This window comes from Mustelus asterias, chromosome 1 (assembly GCF_964213995.1).
Source record: "Mustelus asterias chromosome 1, sMusAst1.hap1.1, whole genome shotgun sequence".
Taxonomy (NCBI): Eukaryota; Metazoa; Chordata; class Chondrichthyes; order Carcharhiniformes; family Triakidae; genus Mustelus; species Mustelus asterias.
In genome coordinates this window covers 61753833-61774852 of record NC_135801.1, presented here as the reverse complement: position 1 = coordinate 61774852, position 21020 = coordinate 61753833, and the positions used below count along the sequence as shown (strand labels likewise).

General features: G+C 42.7%; 2 protein-coding genes across 2 annotated transcripts in view; one reads left to right on the top strand and one right to left on the bottom strand.

Annotated features, from left to right (window-relative positions):
* Nucleotides 1-21020, top strand: part of lyar (Ly1 antibody reactive homolog (mouse)) — a 355306-nt gene that overhangs the window by 241368 nt on the left and 92918 nt on the right. The gene's annotated exons all lie outside the window — the stretch shown is intronic.
* The window catches only part of LOC144507323 (von Willebrand factor A domain-containing protein 2-like), an 82652-nt gene that overhangs the window by 24504 nt on the left and 37128 nt on the right, over nucleotides 1-21020 (bottom strand). The window contains exons 2-10 of the mRNA XM_078234512.1: nucleotides 14324-14436; nucleotides 14140-14203; nucleotides 12571-12645; nucleotides 10337-10470; nucleotides 8335-8444; nucleotides 7974-8165; nucleotides 7735-7868; nucleotides 4874-4957; nucleotides 1983-2090 (exon numbers count right to left, since the gene is read on the bottom strand). Coding sequence (XP_078090638.1) covers nucleotides 1983-2090; nucleotides 4874-4957; nucleotides 7735-7868; nucleotides 7974-8165; nucleotides 8335-8444; nucleotides 10337-10470; nucleotides 12571-12645; nucleotides 14140-14203; nucleotides 14324-14436 — 1014 coding nt within the window. The remainder of the gene's footprint in view (nucleotides 1-1982; nucleotides 2091-4873; nucleotides 4958-7734; nucleotides 7869-7973; nucleotides 8166-8334; nucleotides 8445-10336; nucleotides 10471-12570; nucleotides 12646-14139; nucleotides 14204-14323; nucleotides 14437-21020) is intronic.

Genomic DNA, 21020 nt, shown 5'->3' with positions numbered 1-21020 from the left:
CTTGTGTGGGAGGTCTAGGCATTGCCTCCTTGGAGCTGGATCTTTGTGTCCATCCCCTTTGTAACGTGGAGCAGCCTGTGGTCAAGGAGAAGGCTGCCAATGCTGTAGGTGTTGCTGCTCCTACTGTTCCTCATTAAAGGTGTAATGAAGAGTGATGTAAATAAGCTGCTCCCAGGCTGCAGTGCTGACTGAGAGAGGAGAATGCAGATCAAGATGACTGGCTGAAATGACTCCTAGAAACCTGGAAATCGTGTGTGAATCACCCCATCAGCACAAGTGCAATCAGCACAAGCCTTTCACATGGGCAGACCAGCACCAATGCAGTTTCACTATCTGAAGGCCATTATGCCAGTCAGTTTCATTGGAACAGCTCCCTGCTGTGTTCTCATCTTGATCACCCTGCCCAGTTCCAGGGCGGCACGGCGGCACAGTGGTTAGCACTGCTGCCTCGCAGTGCCAGGGACTCAGGTTCAATTCCCGGCTTGAGTCACTGTCTGTGCGGAGTCTGCACATTCTCCCCGTGTCTGCGTGGGTTTCCTCCGGGTGCTCTGGTTTCCTCCCACAGTCTGAAAGACGTGCTGGTTAGGTGGATTGGCCATGCTAAATTCTCCCTCAGTGTACCCGAACAGGCGCCAGAGTGTGGCGACTAGGGGATTTTCACAGTAACTTCATTGCAGTGTTAATGTAAGCCGACTTGCGACATTAATAATAAATAAACAGAGCTTAGGAATCCTGAAGTCTGGCTGCTAAAACCAGAATGTTGGGTTAAATTCACAATTAATTGCCTGTTTAAATGTTGAAATTACTTCCCCAACAGTCCCCTGTCCACCTCCAAATCTGCCCTGGTTAAAGCTGGAGGTGGCATGGCATCCTGTCAGCTGCCTGGCCCAACTTGTTGGGGATTTAACCATCTCTGCCCCACCTGAACCCTTGGCAGTTAAAATTAAAGCTCTGCCCAAAATGTTTGAATTTGAAAAGTATTTTCAGGCTGAGACCCGGAAATGTTACTGCTATCCACTGGTGTGAATCGTGTCCAATATCACTGGGATTTGGCAGCATTATTTAGATACTGGGGGTCGGGGAGGATGGGCACCATTAAAGTATCTGCCTTGAAATCACCAGGAGGTGGCGCCATCCCACTCTAATGGCAGCACTGAATCTAGGGAAGGGTAGAAGGGTTGAACTTTTCTAATGTGGCTTAGGGAGCATATGAATATGTTTCTGGGAGAGATGGGATCGATTACCTGCCTCTCGTTCTGTTTTGTGGCCTTTGCTAGACCCACAACATCACACAGGTCAGTTCTCAGTGGAGTTCTGCAAGAATTAACAGCGGTGTATTTGCTGGAATTCCTGTATTAGCCTGTGAGTGTTGCAGAGATCCCAAGATGTGGGAGGGATGTGTGAGAGACTTGCCTGTTCACCTGAGCAGAACTCTATTTAAATGGGATGGAAATTTAACAGAAGAGTCAGTTTGAGCTCTGGTGAAACTCCAGGAATCTCAGCAGGCCAAAGCATTCAATACTGTAGATGCTGGAATCTGAAACAAAAACAGAAAATGCTGAAAAATCTCAGCAGGTCTGACAGCATCAGTGGAGAGAGAACAGTGTCAACGTTTTGAATCTGGATGGCCCTTCGTCAGAGTGGAAATTGATTACCTTTTTAAAATCCCTGAGAAATGCACAATAAAATACCTTAGGTTACAGTGCAGGAAGAAGTGTTTCATCTTTGATGATGAATAAGCCCAAACATGCTTGTCTTTATTTCTAAGACCAGAAACCACCTACCCGTTCTCTCTTTGTATCCTTCAATCTATTCTTTCTCCTGAAATATGTAGAATTGTCCTTTGGCCCCTTTCAAATGCTTCACCCCCCTGGTGTTATTCACTGCCTTATTTCACAATGCTAATACATTCTAAATGGAAGTTCACACGACTGAAAATGAATTGCAATTCCTTAGTTCAAGTGGTTGTAATGTATACTCACTGCAGTGTTTGTCCCCACCATAACCAAGAGGGCACAAACAGCTGTACTCATCCACAGTCTCTGCGACACAGGTTCCTCCATTACGACATGGACCTGAATCACAGGGATCTGCAACAATATTCAGAGTAAAAATCACATTTCATATATTTGGCACTTCACAATTAAGAGACATGAGAAGAATGGCTTTACATTGAGGTTATAAATATGCCAACATTATAGTCACTTCAGATATGTAATAAATGGTTGATTTGTTCAAAGGCATAGGAATTGATCAAATCCTGTACAGAAGATAGGAATATTCATTACAATAAACACAAGGAAAGCATTCTCACATAAACAGAAAATTCTGGGAGTATTAACTTCCTGAGGATTTCTAGCATTTTCTGTTCATTTTCCAAATATCTAGCATCTGCATGATTTGGCCTTTTCCATACAGTTTGTCTTTGAAAACAGACTTCTTCAAAATATTTCCTCCTCTTCGTTGGGCCTCCCCATATCTCACATCTTCCCCGGACAAGAGAAATGGGCGTGAATTCTGCTACCAACATAACTCTGAAATGTGTGCAATCTCGGGTTTTACATCCACATTGACCAGACCTCCCTGGCTGTCCTGTACCTAAACAGCTCCTGAAGGTACAATAACCGAGATAACTCCAAGCAGATCAAATGGGCCAAGGTTGACATTCACACATTTTAAAAAATACTGCTCCAAACATTTCCTTTTCTCAATGGTACCTTTGTCAATCTCACTGTAGTCAAGTGACAAGTTCCTCAATCTCAATTGCTGTAATAAGGAGCTGGATTTTATGTTCACCCACTGGCGGGTTTGAAGGCAGCTCGCTAAATCCAGCAAGAGTCAGTCCGACCTACCATCTACCCACCCACCTCTGTTGCCAATTTTACTGGTAGTGGGGGTAATCACAGTCTTAAGAGTACTTAAGATCCTCATCCTGCTGTTTCTAGGAGTGAATGGAGGTCGGAGAGGCCCACAACAAGCCACCAGTCCCTGCGCAGGCTCACAGTGAGCAGAGGGTTTGGTTGTCCCAATTTATCAGTCCCCCTGGTCCACCAGAAGCTGCTCCAAGATATTCCCCTCTCCAGCTGCTCTCCCAAACCCCATTGACTTCTCAAACCCCAGACCACTAACCCCTTCCACCTTTGCCCCTCACCAGGGCACCCAGTGAGATCCCCCAACACCAACTAAATCCTAATCCAATGCTGTCTGCCTCTGTCCCCAAGTGCTGGAGAGCTGTTGACCAGCCAGAAGCTCTCTGAAGCAGAACTTCCTGACATCCAGGCAATAAACAGCTGTTAAATGGCTGCAGGGCAACTGATATTTCCCTTGATGGACTCCACCTGACTTTAGCTGAGGGGAGTGGGGGTGGGGGGGGGGGGGTGGTAAGTGGGACTCAAGTAGATGCTAATTACTCACTGCAGAATGAAAGGAAAAGGCAGAAGACAACTCATTCATGCAATATCTAAATAGGCAGTTGCAAAGTGACAATGTTGGGAATTACTTTTCATCTCAATGAAACCCAAAAAGGTGGAAGGTGAAAAACAACGAATGAAAAAAATGTATAACAGCTGGACAACTTGGTGCTTGGAACCAAGATAGGATCATACTTCCACACGGGATCTCTAACTTTGGCTGGAGATTGGAAGAAGCCTGCAGAAATTCCTGGAGGATATATTTACCTGGACAGAGGGTGCGGTAACAGCGAATGTGAATCTGACTGTATGTTCTTTTCCAGCTGAACGGATGAAAAAATTTCAACTATTAAAATAGAGCAGCCACATTTCTCTGTGATTTAAAACAAAACTGTCGCTGTATATTAGCCTTTACAAAACTGATTATATATCCATCTCTTTGCCATGGTTGCACTTCTATTTCAAATTGGTATATATTCAATAAATCAACCAGCTGGTATTTAATTATTGCATGGTAAAACTGAGTTTTCAACCATGGTATTTTAGAGATTTGTCTGACAGAACTAACATTAAACCATGCATTATAACACATTTGAAAAGATTATCCTGATGCATGTGACTACAGATATTGACCAAAGTAAAGATTTGTAGGTCAAAATCAAAAAGTTTGTCAATAATCGCGCCATACATGACCGTAACAGTCGCTTCTTTATGTGATTGTGTATGTTGACTGGGCTGTAAGGGGTACAGTGCAGCGCACATTATTTTGAAGGTTATTTTCCTTGTGAGAAATGGATGAATCTTTCATGTCAGTTCAATTATTAACGCTGATAACAACATGCCGAGGAAAAGAAAGGTTTTAGATAGATAGATACCCTACAGTGCAGAAAGAGGCCCTTCGGCCCATCGAGTCTGCACCGACCACAATCCCACCCAGGCCCTATCCCCATATCTCACCCACTAATCCCTCTAACCTAGACATCTCAGGACTCGAAGGGGCAATTTTAGCATGGCCAATCAACCTAACCTGCACATCTTTGGACGGTGGGAGGAAACCAGAGCACCCGGAGGAAACCCACGCAGACACGAGGAGAATGTGCAAACTCCACACAGACAGTGACCCAAGCCAGGAATCGAACCCAGGTCCCTGGAGCTGTGAAGCAGCAGTGCTAACCACTGTGCTACCGTGCCGCCCTAAATGCATGTATTTATGCATGTATGTGTATGTTTGCATGTTTCTGAGTGGATGTGTGCCCAGAATGTATACATGCATATATGCGCATGTGGGGATGCTGCTGATGTTCTCTGTTTAGGTCCCCCCAGCCACCATTCTTTCCATCAGATGCCCTGTTGATGAACTCTTGCAAAGTATGTGCTGTTATTGAGAACAAAACAAACTGACATGTAGAGAGGACAGAAGGTAGCCATGGGTTTTCCATGCCAATTTGTTCTGTCATTTTTGCCTTTCCAGCAAAGATGGTTTCCAAGATATTTCTTTTCCGCGTTGACAGTTGTTCTCTGACAAAACCGTGACACCAATTTGCAGGCTGTTTAAAAAAAGGATCAAATACGAGTGAATTAAATATTTATTAACTCTGGCAGTGAATTTTAAAAGAAAGCTAATTCACACTGGCACTGAAATGATTGGTCGCGTTTTACAAGATGACCTTCATTCAAACTGGCGTTAAATTCTCGTGATTTTTCTTTCAAATGGTGGGCACGGCCGAACTGATCATTGAGGCCTGATTCTGGCTTCAGAAAAGCCAGTGAAAATGTAGGTGCTCATTAGCTAAAAACCCTGCAGTTTACACAGACCCCTTTTCCCTCACATCTCTCTCCACACATCGCAAACCATACCCTCCTTCACACATACACACAATTCTTCATCCCCCAACTCCCCCACTAAACTGGTTCACACTATGGAGTCACAGCAATGTTCAAACCTCAAATGGGTTCAGAATGGGAAGAAAATTGTGAAGCACAGATCCAGCTCCCACTAACATCTAGGTTCCATTTCAACAATCCTATTGTGTCCACCACCCATAAGTTATCTGATTCCACCACTGCTGATTTAATTCCCTGCTCTCCCCATCCCTGAACCCAACCCCCCCAAAAAAACACAAGAACTAAGAAAGGATCAGCAAACTTTAAAGTTAAAATCAATCATTGCATTTTATGTTATGATTGACAGGGTCACCAAGCCTCCATTCGAGAAAATAATATTTAAGTTATTCTGACCATTTTGTAGAGTTCTTCTACTCAAATGCACGTGCCTCAACTGCGCTGAATGAAGATTCAAAATGTTGGTAAGTTAACGTACAATCACTTGGGAGTTACTGAGAAACACCATGGGGCAGAATTTTCTCCTTTGTTAACAAAGTGTTAACTCGGGCAAGAAAAGCGGTGTGTTTCCCGCCAGCTCCACATGAGGGGCTGGGCTTGTGAAATGGGAAAGGCATTTCTATGTGGCCCCTCAAAATTATTCCTTGCCACGGGCCGCCAAGTGGGAGACAGGAAAGACTGTCGGGGGAAGCGTTGGGTGTCTAGTGATGGAAGGAAGTTGGCAAAAGTGGGTGCAGCAGCTTCCCACATATGGGCAATTGAGGAAGGGATTCCCAATGCCCCCACCCCCGATCACCAGCCTCTCCATACCCCTTCTCCCTCCCCTCCCTGCTCCCTTGCCCTCCCCCTCCTTCCCCCTCCACCTCCCCTCCCTCCCCCTTCCTCCTCCTTGCTCTCGCTCCACCTCCCCTCCCCTTCCTCCCCCTCCTCTCCCCCTTCTACCCCCTCCCCCTTCCTCCCCCTCCCCCTTCCTCCCCCTCCACCCCCCCCTCCTCTCCTCCACCCTTCATCAGTGAAAGTCTGGCCTGTGGTGTCTAAGACCCAGTAAGAAGTCTCACAGCACCAGGTTAAAGTTGGACTTTAACCTGGTGTTGTGAGACTTCTTACTGTGTTTACCCCAGTCCAACGCCAGCATCTCCACATCGTGTCTAAGACCCAACAGGGCTTAAAACTTCAGAAGGAAGAATAAGAAGCAGGCTGGATCTTATCTTTATGCTAATTCATGGCTTCTTCCCTATCACTCCAAGCCACAGCTGATATCTGTCATGGGTACAGTGGGTTGACTTTGCCATTTATTGTGAGTGGGAAATCCTCATTTCTTGATAGTTTTTACCAGAAATTTGCACAGAGACACTCAACACAATAGCCACAGCAACCTCAACAATGAAATGGAACCTCAGCCAGCAGTTGGAAGTGTTGGATGGTTTTGTGGCCATACAAACAAGGAGCAGGAGTTGGCCATTCAGCCCATCGAGCCTGCTCTGCTAGAGGTGCTTGGTTAGAAGGGGAGAAGAGTTGAAGAGTTGCTGGGTGTCACTCAGAAGTTGGAGAGTGATTGTTTTTTTAAGGAAGTAAAGTTCTGCCCGAACTGTTGAAAATAACCACTCACATGTCCTTTTTTGACTGAAAATTTCTCCTCGACTCTGTCTTAAATAGGAGATCCCAGTTTTAAAAATTGTGTCCCCTAGTTCTAGTCTGTCCCATAAGGGAAACATCCTCTCAGCATCCCCCCTGTCAATTCCCCCCAGGAATGTTCAATAGATCACCTCTCATTCTTCTAAAGTCCTATGGATATAGACCCAACCTGTCCAACGTTTCCTCATAAGATAATCCCTTCATCCCAAGGATCAGTCAAGTGAACGTTCTCTGAACTGCTTCTAATGCAATTATATCCTTTCTTAAGAAGATCAAAACTACACAAAATACGGACACAGAGCACAAAGCAACAACAACTTATATTTATGTAACATCTTTAACTCAATAAAACCTCCCAAAGTGCTGCATGACCTAAATAAGAAGCTTAAACAAAAGCTAATTGTAGCCATGAGCTTAAAAGATGAGCAGACAAACTCTGAATGTGTGTGTTTTTAATATTCTGCTGCCTGTTATTTTAATGGGAACACTGACACATTTAAAATAAATGAATTACCTCCCCCACTAAAAGGGTAGACAGCAGAATGTTGTGTGAGTACATGAGCAAGTGTGTGTGGTCATACTGGCAACAGTGATGTCTAAGTTATAGCTTCATTGCAAATGGGACATGTTCCATGGTGTACAATAGAGGTGCTATTCTGGCTTTGTACCAGCGAGCTATCCCCACTGGGAGGGACGATTGGAAATCCAACTGCAATAATGAACATTTTAACTGGTTGGAAAATCGAGCACTGTGGTTTCTAAAGGTAGGAAATTAAACTATAAATTTCTAGACACATCAAGCAATTCCAGAGGCGTTGAATGGGAAATTCAGAGCAAAACTACCCACCTGGATGCACATCAGAGCAGACAGTAGACTGTGTCAGCGTAGTGTACAAACCATTGACAGCGTCATCATAGTGTTCTGCGTAGAGCACATGCATCTCACTGGGAACACTGGCTAAACTGGCCAGTTCTTTCCATCTACAGATTGCACCAGAAGGAATAAGTGAGGAGCAATGCAGCAACTGTTGCTCACAAAATAAGTCAGTGTCACAGCTTTCTCTCAGCACCTTAATATATACTCACTCTGGATGTTTGACTCCTACAGCAAATATTGTCATCCCACTGTTCTTAGCAGACATCAAAGGCACTGTTGCATTGTCTTGTGATTTACCATCAGTCAGAATAACAATGATTTTCAGAGAATCTTTCCGCCCTCCATGAAAGCCTTTGAGAAGCACGTACTTTATTGCTCTGCCAATCTCAGTGCCACCTCCCCTGAATGAACATTGAGAGAAACCACAGGATAATTCTTCCAGAGAACTATTGAAGCTTGCATTTAAAAATGAAATTATGGTTCTTTCTTCAAAGTATGCATCTCTGGCACAGGTTTAGAGTTTTCTAGTAATGAGTACTCTCCACTTGTTTATGCACAGGCCACACTTACCTAAAGAAAATCTTTTTGATAGCTTCTTTTGTCTCTTCTCTTGTGGGGTATGCTTCTAACCCAAACTCTACTTTTGGTTTTGAACTGAACTGAATCACTCCAATGCGAATCTATTTGAGTGTAAACAAAAACATGAAATTTGAAGACAGAGGTGTGACCATAGCTATTGTAAATATTATTGTGCTAACTGAATTACATCATTTTTGTGCCTTTTAATCAAGTTTAAGTTTTGATCAGACTTTTTAAAAGTTTATTTATTAGTATCATAAGTAGGCTTACATTAACACCGCAATGAAGTTGCTGTGAAAATCCCCTAGTCGCCAAACTCTGGCACCTGCTTGGGTACACTGAGGGAGAATTTAGCATGACTAATCCACCTAACCAGCACATCTTTCGGACACTGGGAGGAAACCGGAGGAAACCCACACAAGCACAGGCAAAATGTGCAAACTCCACACAGACAGTGACCCAAGCCAGGAATCAAACCTGGATCCCTGGTGCTGTGAGGCAGCAGTGCTAACCACTGTGCCACCATGCCGCCCAACTTGTCTGGTATCTGAAACTGTATCCAAATTTCCAGAGGTATTTACCTGACAAAGTATAAATTTTAAGCTAATGACAAATGTAGTATTTTCCACTATGTAACTAAATGGCAGTTTGTCATGGTCCAACTGACTTTAGGAAAATAAGGATGATTTAATATTTCACCTGAGGAACATCTGTCACATAAAATGCTGTGAAACACTGTTGGTACCGATACGGTAAGAGTTTTAACAACACCAGGTTAAAGTCCAACAGGTTTATTTGGTAGCAAATGCCGATACGAAGCAGATCTTCGCCACTTGCAATCAATGAGCAAAATAGCTGAAGTCCAGTTAATGTGTTTTGGCTCATGACAAAATGGGAATGGGCTAAAGCAATCTGCTCAAAAGAATGCTTCACGATAAGAGATTTCAGGATAGGAGTCTGTAAATTCTTATTCTTAAGTATTAAAGTATTAAAATAACATAGATCACAGAGTGTGGATTCACAGGGTGTGGATTCACAGAGTGTGTGGATTCACAGAGTGTGTGGATTCAGAGAGTGTGTGAATTCACAGAGTGTGTGGATTCAGAGAGTGTGTGGATTCACAGAATGTGTGGATTCAGAGAGTGTGTGGATTCACAGAATGTGGACTCACAGCACAGATGGAAGCCATTTGGTGCATTGTGTCCACAGAAAAGTGCAAGGAGTAAAGTAGCCATTGGGTGGAATTTTCCTGTCCCGCCCGCCACGGGAATCGTAGCAGGCGCAGAGTGGGGGGAGCGACCATGCAAAGGTCCGTTGACCTTGGGCGGGATTTTTCTGGTCTTGGGGCAAGCACGGCCAGAAAGTCCTGTCCATCTGGTTTAACCTCACTTCCTAGCTCTTGGTCTGTAGCCTTGTAGGTTATGGCATTTCAAGTATGGATGCAAGTACTTTTTTAAAGTTATGAGGGTTTCTGCCTTCACTATCTTTCCAGTCAGTGAGGATTGATATTATTCCCACCATCATCAAAGCCCACTGTTTGTGGGGATTGTACTATGCAAATTTACTGCTTCGCTGCCTACATAACAACAATGACCACACTCCAAAAGTAATTCATTAATGTTGTGATAAATTGCTTGTCACACTTCTGGATTTCTGATTACGACAGCAGGACTTAAATGTTTTTTAAAAATCTACAATTTAGCTTAATTTAGTTTCTGGCCATTGGGATGACAGGACAGCAAGACTTGAAGGTGTGGATTTAGATTTAGATAGGGCTTCTGAATGAATGTGCTGCAGATAATAAAAAATAGTTTTACATTAAAATGTTTGTTCACACTGTTGCTCCTTCATTTAAACTCAACCAGTAGCTGGTGGATAAATTAAGCTGAATAATCAATAAAAAATACATTTGCACAAACAAATCAATCCAAGATTAGTATAAACACAATGCTTCAATTTTCCAGCTAATTTTATTACATTCATTTTCTCTTACCCTGTCCGGATTAATATCAAGAATATCACACAGTTTGGCAGCAAAGTGCTTTGATCGTTCAAAGCTTCCTTTTCCTATGCTGTGGGATCCATCCAACAGCAACAAAATGTCAATAACTGACGAACACTGAATTACTCAAAAAGGAAATAAAACATGGTTGAGTGTTCGTAATTAATAATTTCGCAAGTATACAGGTAATTGTGATAACAACTGAATATATTTCCACCCTCAACTGTTAATATATGTTCAAGCAAAACTTGGTAACCTAATATTTGCATAAATATTCAAATGAGAGACAGTTCTTATTGAAAGTCTTGTGGCTCAGTGGCGAGTGTCCCTGCCTCTGAGCCAGGAGCTCTGGGTTCAAGACTCACTCAAGGACCTCATGGTCAAAGAAGATGTGTCCATTATCCAGCCAAACAGATTGAGGATCAACTTGTAAATCCTTCCAACAGACGGCAGTGACAGTGGGAAGGATTCCTGGTCAGACATGTGATGGAATGAAATTGGAGCCTCTACCATCACTATCCATAGTAAAGTGTATGTTACCATAGCAACTTGGATTCCTTGGCAGACCAGTAGGCTCCACTGACTGGACGCTAATGTGGATCAGATTGGCTCCAGCAGTGTGGGGTTGAATCCCCGTTCTAACTGGGGTGGATTTGGGACCTGTCTTCCTGCCCTAGCTGTGCTGGAGGTCATAGCACTCTGGATTAGACCTGCCTGTGGGCAGAGGACTCAAGAACTCTGCTCATATCACAGAGTTTAAAGTGATAGCACACCCTGGTATCGCCATTTCTTCACTGGTGCTGGGTCAAAATCCGGGGTCTTCCTCCCTAACAGCACTGTGGGTGTATGGATTGCAGTGGTTCAAGAAGGTGGCAGTAATTACAGTGCCCCTTACATCCAAAGAATGACTAAGGAAAGGAACAGCAGTAGGCCATTCAGCCCTTTTAGCCTGTTTTGCCATTCAATCAAATCATGATTGACCAGTTTCTTAATTCTATCAACCTAACTTGGTTCCCATCACCCTTAATAACCTTATCTAACAAAAGTCTATCAATATTGTCTTGAAATTTCAATTGAATAGCCTCAGCATCTTTTTGGAGGAAAGATTTCCTGATTTCCATTATTCTTTGCATGAAGGAATTCTTCCTGACATCAACTCTAATTTTAAAATTATTTCATTTTAAGGCACTTGTTCTGGATAAAATCAAAGAATGGTTCGAGAACAGAAGGAGGCTCTTTGGTCCATAATGTATGTGCTGCCTCAGCCAACCCCACTACCCTGCCTTTTCCCAGGAATCCTACAATGATCTCCCACCAGAGGAAACAGTTTCTCTCTATCTACCCTCCCCTAATCACTTCAATTTGATCACCCATTAATCTTCTATACTTAAGGGGTTACAAGCCTCAACTATATACCGTTGGTTAACACAGTTGCCTGGGCAGCTTGTTTGTGATGCAGAGCAGGTGGCAACAGCGTGGGTTCAATTCCCGTACCGTCTGAGGTTATTCATGAAGGCCCTGCTTTCTCAACCTTGCCTAAGGTATGGTAACCCTCAGGTTAAATCATCACCAGTCAGCTCTCTCTCCCCCCTAAAAAGGAGGAGCTTGTCCTCTAGGACTTTTGCAACGTTCATTTTTAACACATCCAGACCTCGTAATTTAACCCTTTATCTTCAGGATCATTCTGGTGACTATGCTGTACTCACTTCAAAGGTAATATATCTCTTCCATTTGTGTGGTTCTCAGAATGGAGCACAGACCTCCAGGTAATGTCTAAACAAAGCTTTCTATAACTGTCTCTGGGGTTTGCTCTGAAATTCCGAAAGGAATCAGGAAAAGTGCTATGGAGATTCCAAGTTTGCTGGTCTTTTTGAAGCAATTCAGAGCACAGATTTTAACTGGTGTGGTACGAGTGCTGAGATTGGGTTTAAGATTTAGGGCAAAGTAAATAGAGTTTTAAGATGTTTCTGGCCAATGATTCTCCTGATCTCAGAATGCTTGATGTTGATTTGGGGTACTTTCAATCCATTACATATTTCTTTTGAATCATACTCATGTCCATTATTGGCCGACTATGTAAACATATCTTCACTGAGTGAGAATGTTCATTGCACTGAGTTAGTAAACTGGTGATTATCAGGTGGGTTTCTCAGCTAACTTATGGATTTGGTTTCAGGGTGGCACTAAATCTAGCTTTGTACGTTTGTGTGATAAACTCAACTTACATTTTCCTGAAGACAAAATCTTCACAATAGTTTCTTTGTCAGCCATGAGCTGCTGCAAGCCACAACCTTGGGAGACTGCTCAAATAAATAAAAGATGAATAAATAAATGATGACTTTAAAATCAATGTTCTTAAACTCAATTGTACATAACTCCAAATTTCCACTTGTAATTCTTCCTCCTGGCCCAATTGCTTCATTTAGCTTGATTCAATGTTGAATTGGTCTGCAGATTAATGTGATATGCTCCAAATGCACACATTAGGAATGCTTGCAATATTGCTTGTACATAATTAAATTTGCATCTGTTTTATATTTATCTAGTTGTATACTCCAGGTCAAAGGTAAATTATCAAGCTTTAATCTCTCTCAATAGTTTAAAACCCTTTCTCTTTTCAAGTTTATCATTGATGAAGTCAAGTTTCATTTTTCTCTCCATGTGACTCTGGTCACTCTTCTCTGGTTCGTTACAATTTCCAAATGTCCTTTTGTGCCCATGTACAATGCAAAATATTCCAAATATTGCTTCATCAATCAATGCAAGTTGCTCCATCAGTAAATAGTCTGCACATTCATATTTTCTGCTAGTCCTTCCTTAAAACAGAGCATATTCCTGGCCTCAGATCAGAGCAATTTTCCATTGCCGTGTCCCTCTTGGTCATGCGCATATGGGGCACACGTTCTGATCAGCAGGGTTCACACATGAATGCTTCAGATGTTTTTATTACATTCCTCTATGCACTACTTTTAGGCCAGTTTTTGAATGAGTCTAACGTCAGCCTAAAAATATACAAAGGGGAATGTAGTATGGGCATGACAAACGCTCACTTATGAACTTTGCTGATTGAAAGTATGTTATCTATCACTCATTTCTGTTACTTTAGCTCTGTTTTAAGAAATGATCTATTTTAATATCACTTCAATTCTTCTGTAATAGAAAGTTACATTAAAGTGGAGTTTGTGGTGTTAGAGCTTTGAATTTTCATCTCCAGGATTTAGCTTCATAGATAATAACCCTTCTGCTGATAATGCTATATTAAATGAATCTGGGAAGGATTCCTCGTGGGTGCAAGGACAGAAGACGGAAGCTTCGATATTATTTGCTCTAATAATATAACTGGCAGCATGGATTAGTCAGACTGCTGAAATATAAAGAGTTCTTCAGACCAATAGTGTATTACCAAGCTAAGAAATCTCTACTGTTTCTCACTTCTCGTCCACAAGGAGTATTTAATGCTATCACTCAATAGATAATAGCAAATCATTTCTTTCAGTAGCATTGCCATCCTTCGTTTAAGAATGCATGCCATGGTGAGAAAGAATAGATATGTCGAATAGAACACTCCACTATTGCTTACATTGTGAGATTTTGATGATATTAGAAAGTTGATTTAAATGTTCTTACTGGAGGGAGCCCATTTTCTGTAATTGGTTTGATACTCACTTATGATATGTGAGATTGCTTGCTACAGGTAGAAACTTGAAAAATTTACCCTTGTATCTACCCTTCCAAAAGCAAATACTCTCCAATCTTTCACTTCTGGTAAAGAGAGTTTTAGAAAAATTTCTTACCCAAAATCGTCAAGAAAAGGGCAAAATACAAATTTCCACTGAAGGACCTCATCCCCAGGTTCATCTAAAGAGAAGAAGCAAAAGGAAATATTAAACAATGCCAAAACAATTCAGCCTACTTTTGAAAGTGCAGCACTTTACTCATCATGTGCTGAACTTACTGCACATATGATGAAACCTGCACCTGCGCCTCAAGCCTGTGAATAGGTGTGCCGGAACAGCAAACACCATCTTCCAAAATACTAATATCATCAGTCTCAATTTTCTCCAAGTAAAAAACAGCTACAGACCCATAACCTACAGACAAAGTATGCCAGTGGATAAATTGAAATTAGTAGAAAGAAATTTTTCATCAAATTTATTGCATTTGGCTTCTCTCTTCAAGATTAGCACAAGAATCGTATAATAAAGGTGATGATATAAAAATAAATAATGCAAGTAACCTGTTAAGAGCCCTATTAGCCTCCCTCTGTCCATTTGTCTCATACTTTTGTTATCCCTCCTACTCACACCATAAAGCCCATGTCTAGCATCAGTGCTGATCCCATTTCCTTTTCTGATTGTGAAATGTTGCAGGATATTAACAAAATGAAGAGCCAAAATGAAGGGCATGCCAGAAGACCATAAGATGTAGGAACAGAAGTAGGCCATTTGGCCCATCGCGTCTACTCTGCCATTCAATGAGATCATGACTGATCTGATGTGATAATCCTCAACTCCACTTTCTCACCTTATCCCCATAACCACTGATTCCCTGACTGATTAAAAATCTGTCTATCTCAGGCAATGATGTTTAGCCCATCTGAAATGATTCTACAACATCTGGTGGTTACAGCACCGCTGGAAGAAAAAGGGGAAATAATTAGTCTTTGTACAGCAGGGAGGAGGAGAACAGAAGTGAAGTCAGAGGGAGAAGGATAAGAACTCACTGAGCATGAGATATCTTTTGGTGCAAGGACTGAGGGAGGAAAGAAGTGTGAATATTTCAGTGAGAAATTTGGGATGGTCTTTGGAGAAGCAGGAGACTACAAAGGAGTGGAGAGGCTGAAACATGGTGAAGTGCTCAGAGATGGTGAAAGTGGTGGAAGGAGCAGAGTGAGAGAGAGAAACAAGGTAGTGACATGAACAACACTGTCATTGTGGGACCAGTGATGGAAACAATTGTCAGGTGGGGCAACTTCAATAAGGAGGGCGGCACGATGGCACATTGGTTAGCACTGCTGCCTCACAGTGCCAGGGACCCAGGTTCAATTCCCGGCTTGGGTCACTGTCTGTGTGGAGTTTGCATGTTCTCACTATGTCTTCATGGGTTTCCTCCGGGTGCTTCGATTTCCTCCCACAGTCCAAAGTTGTTTAGGTTAGGTGCATTGGCCATACTAAATTGCCCCTTAGTGTCAGGGGCACTAGCTAATGTTATAGGTATAGGGCCTGGGTGGGATGTGGTCGGTGCAGACTCGATGGGCTGAATGGCCTCCTTCTGCACTGTAGGATTCTATGATTCAATGGGTGAGATGTTATGAGCAAAAATTCAGTCAAAGACAGGGTGTCATCTCAATGATCCATAATAATGTTGTAGATGGTAAGAGCCTTGTTTCTGAGTGAGCAGCATTCTCAAGTAAAATCCAGAGTGCGGTGGAGATTTGTTAATCTGTTGGGTTGCGGGTCAGGAAGGAAGCTAGCTTGGTTAGTCCTCAGTAGATTTCCCAGCGGGGAGCCTGGAGAGATAAGAGAATGGGGCTAAATGGGCAGCAATGGATGCCTCAAAATGTCAGGAGAGGCAGAGGGGTGAGCAGATTCAAGGAGGTTCAAGCCTGGAGTGGCAGGAGGAGAGCAGGAAAGCAGAAGAAAAAAGATGGGTTTGGGTAGTGTTATGGTTCAGGTCAGAAATTCCAAACTGTTTTATGAAGCCCCCCTGAATCATAAGTTTTGCATCTTGAATTTGGCTAGGATAAGCATGATATGTTCCATTTCAGGTGTGATTCAAAAGTCCCACTAGGGAGCTTTTATCAAACAAAGTTTATTTAAGAATATAATTAACATGTATGGAAAGAAAATTAGCAATAACTTCTAACAATTACAAACAAAAACAAAACAACTGCAATAATGTATAACCCTTAATTAATATATATATATATTATATATATATATATACATAAGCTGTCCCAATCAAACCTCCATAAACAACCCCTTAAATAGGTTCAATACAGCATAGATTAAGGCTCACGTAATACTGGGATTGAAGCCATTAGTTGAATTCTGCAGTCAAATGCTCTTGAGACTCAGAACAGTTTGAAGACAAGACAGCTTCCCAAAACACCAGAGAGACTTTGGTCCAGCCCCCAACAATAGCAGATTTTCACCCTTCAGGAAAACAAGACCTTGTTTTCAGCTAAGCACAGAATTTCCAAAGAAGAAACAGGGAGAGAGACTTCTCTTTGATGCTTCTAACACTCCAACTACCAAACTGAAACTGAAAATGAACTCCTGTCACCTGACCTTTCCAGTTTTTTCCTCCTCCCAACAATAACATCACTTAAGGCTGTGAGCATAATTTTTTTAAAAACTCTTAAAGGTACACTAACACTACAGTAGGGAATAGGGAGGCCAGTACTGAAAGCTGGCCAGACAGGGTTACGGGATGGGAAGGGAAAAGGAGATAAGAGGCTAACAGGAGCCAAGGGAAAAAGAAAATGAGATATATGGACTAGGTCCCAGAGTGGAAAGCATCATTTACATCCACACTGTGAAGAACACTTCCAGACCCCAGGAATAAAGTAGCAGAGTTGCAATATTTCATGTGACTTGAGGCTGTTGATGTTGAATGATGAATAAAAGTGCCCACAGTCGATAATTGGAGGTTAAGTAACATTGTATACAGTGAATGATTTACAGTGTGAGACTGTAATCTTCCTCAAGGACGTGGGTCAAAGCTTGAGTGGGATACACTTCTAAATACTGTACAAATAATTTATTCTTTGTTTCAAAAGTGCATCTAATATAATATATACACAGAGTGGCTTTCAAGAAAGTCAAATTGTGCGCAAAAGGCGGCAGGTAATGTTGTCTCATAGATGTGCTCAGTTGAATTTAAAGTTTATTTATTAGTGTCACAAGCAGGCTTACATTAACACTGCAATGAAGTTACCGTGAAAATCCCCAGGTTGCCACACTCCGGCACCTGTTCAGATTCACTAAGGGGCAATTTAGCATGGCCAATGCACCTAACCAGTACGTCTTTCGGACTGTGGGAGGAAACCGGAGCACGTGGAGAAAATCCACACAGACATGGGAGAATGTGCAGACTCTGCACAGACAGTAACCCAACCCAGGAAGTGAACTCAGGTCCCTGGGGCTGTGAGGCAGCAGTAGTAACCACTGTGCCACCGTGCTGCCCATTAAATTGTTGCATCCTGGAATAGTAAACCCCACACTCCTGTCCATGAAAAAGGGGGTGGAATCTGAGATCTGAGCCATTTGAATGTTGCTTGTTCTCAGTTGGAGTTCATTTGAGTGGCTACATTCGGTCTGTTTAGCAGTGAAATTGGATAACGAGTGAAGATCGGAAATGATACAGGAATTGCAAGATTAGTGTCTGGCTGAATGATTGACGTTTCCCCAAAGGCACATCTTCATGTTGAAACAAACCAAGCGCAACTTGGTGCTCTGACAAAGGGAAGATCTTCCCTTCCCAGATGGGAATCCTGAAAACATCTGTTTCAGCCGGAAAATACTTTAAAATAACCTCATAATTTTGTAAGACCGTCAAATACTTTGTTACTGAATATTGATGTTGCGGTAATTATTCCTAAACATAATATTTGAGCAAAAAAAGCTAAAATAACAATAAAGGCTCAAAACCTGCAGTTTGGACATAAACTTAAGTTGCAGGTTTCAAATCGGAAAAGAACCACCCTCAATATTAAATACAATACATTTATCCCTGAGAAAAATCGCATTATTCCAAACAAGGAACTGTAACAACTATCAAGATCACAGTCTTTTCCATCTGATGTGCCATGTGAAGTCTGTTCGACTTTAGCGACACTGATAGAGTGCGCTAATATATACACTGAGCGCCCCGTTCCAACCTCTTTCAATAACTAGTCGCTTCTTCAATTGTGCAGCCCTCGCAAGAAGATGTAACTCTGAATTGACCTCATTTGCACATTCTGGGTGAGATATCCGTGCAAACTGGCGCTTTCCTGAATCAATAACTGTACCTGAAAGCCGAAAGACTCACCTCCCCAGTTCGAGCAGAGAGAGTGCTGTCTGAAACCCAGGATCACAGGCTCACACTGTGAGATTCCTCGCCCATCTCTCTGCTCAGATTCCTGCTGTCAAATGTCTGCATTTAAACATCTTCCCTCACACACCTGCATAAACTATAACGTCCAACCACGCCCAGAGATCTCCCTCACACACAAACACAAGAAAAAGCATCAAGGAAAAAAATCATAGAGATTGGAAAACAAAATCAGGTCAAGTTTCACCGGAAAAGTCGCAACATATGGTATAGACAACCATACATCATGTCTATCTGTATTTATTAAATGGAGGAGTACATATGTTTTCATATTTCGTATTATGATCATAGAATGTCTACAGTGCAGAAGGAGGCCATTCAGCCCATCGAGTCTGCACCTACTCTTACCCACGTTTACCCTCTAACTCCACATATCTTGCTAATCCCCCTAACTTATATATTTTGGGACATTAAGGGGCAATTTAGCATAACCAATCAACCTAACCCACACACCTTTGGAGTGTGGGAGGAAACCCATGCAGACATGGGGAGAATGTGCAAACTCCACACAGACAGTGACCCAAGACCGGAATTGAACCCGAGTCCCTGTTGCTGTGAGGCAGCAGTGCTAACCACTGCGCTGGGGAGCTAGAGAATGCTACAGGTTCACTACCCTTTGAGTGAAGAAATTTTTCCTCATATCAGTCCTAAATGGTCTACCCGTATCCTGAAACTGTGTACCCTGGTTCTAGATTCCCCAATCAAGGAAAGCATCCTTCCTGCATCGGGTTTATCCAGCCCTGTTAGAAGTAGATACGTTTCAATCAGATCTCCTCTCATTCTTCAAAATTCCAGGGAAGAGAGGCCGAGTTGAACCAATCTCTCCTAGTAGGAGAGTTCCACCAATCCCAGTATCAGCCTAATGAATCTCCGCTGCATTCCCTCTAGGGAAGTATGTCTTTTCTTCGGTAGGGAGACCAGAATGGCACACAATACTGCAGGTGTGATCTCAACAGGTTCTGTATAACTGCAGTAAGACATCCTTACTTCAAACTCAAATCCTCTTGCAATGAAGGCCAACATATATTTTGCCTTCCTAATTGCTTGTTGTACCTGCCTCTCCACTTTCATTGACTGATGTACAAGGATACCCAGGTTCCTGTTTACATCCACATTTCCAATATATGACCATTTAAATAATACTTTTCCTTTCTGTTTTTCACACCAAATTGTATAACTTCATATTTAACCATGTTGTAGTGCATCTGCCATGTGTTTACCCACTCACTCAACTTGCCTAAAGCCTCCTTGTATCCTCCTCACAACTCACAATTCTGCCCAGTAACCCCTCAATCTTCTATACTCAAGGTATACTCAGTCTTCTATACTTCTATACTATAACAACAACAACTTTCATTCATACAATACTATTAACATAGGAAAACATTCAAAGACGCTTCACAGGAGCACTCTAAAGCAAAATTTCACACCGTAAGGTAATAGGACAGATGACCAAAAACTTACAAACATAGAAAACTACAGCACAAAACAGGCCCTTCGGCCCCACAAGTTGTGCCGAACATATCCCTACCTTTTACGCCTACCTATAACCCTCCATCCTATTAAGTCCCATGTACTCATCCAGGAGTCTCTTAAAAGACCCTATTGAGTTTGCCTCCACCACCACTGACGGCAGCCGATTCCACTCGCCCACCACCCTGTGTGTGAAAAACTTCCCCCTAACATTTCCCCTGTACCTACCCCCCAGCACCTTAAGCCTGTGTCCTCTCGTAGCAGCCATTTCCACCCTGGGAAAAAGCCTCTGAGAGTCCACCCGATCTATGCCTCTCAACATCTTATATACCACTATTAGGTCTCCTCTCATCCTACGTCTCTCCAAGGAGAAAAGACCGAGCTCCCTCAGCCTATCCTCATAAGGCATGCCACTCAATCCAGCCAACATCCTTGTAAATCTCCTCTGCACCCTTTCAATCTTTTCCACATCCTTCCTGTAATGAGGCGACCAGAACTGAGCACAGTTCTCCAAGTGGGGTCTGACAAGGGTCTTATATAGCTGCATCATTATCCCCGGACTCCTAAACTCAATCCCTTGATTGATAAAGGCCAGCGCACCATACGCCTTCTTAACCACCTCCTCCACCTGCGGGGCGATTTTAGAGTCCTATGGACCCGGACCCCAAAGTCCTTCTGATCCTCTACCGTACTAAGAGTCTTTCCCTTTATATTGTACTCCTTCATCCCATTTGACCTGCCAAAATGGACCACTACGCATTTATCTGGGTTGAAGTCCATCTGCCACTTCTCCGCCCAGTCTTGCATCCTATCTATGTCCCTCTGTAACTTCTGACATCCCTCCAGACTATCCACAACCCCACCAACCTTCGTGTCGCCGGCAAACTTACCAACCCATCCCTCCACTTCCTCATCCAGGTCATTTATGAAAATGACAAACAGCAAGGGTCCCAGAACAGATCCCTGGGGCACACCACTGGTGACCGACCTCCAATTAGAAAAAGACCCATCTATACACACTCTCTGCCTCCTTTGGACAAGCCAGTTCTGGATCCACAGGGCAGCAGCCCCTTGGATCCCATGCCCTCTCACTTTTTCTAGAACT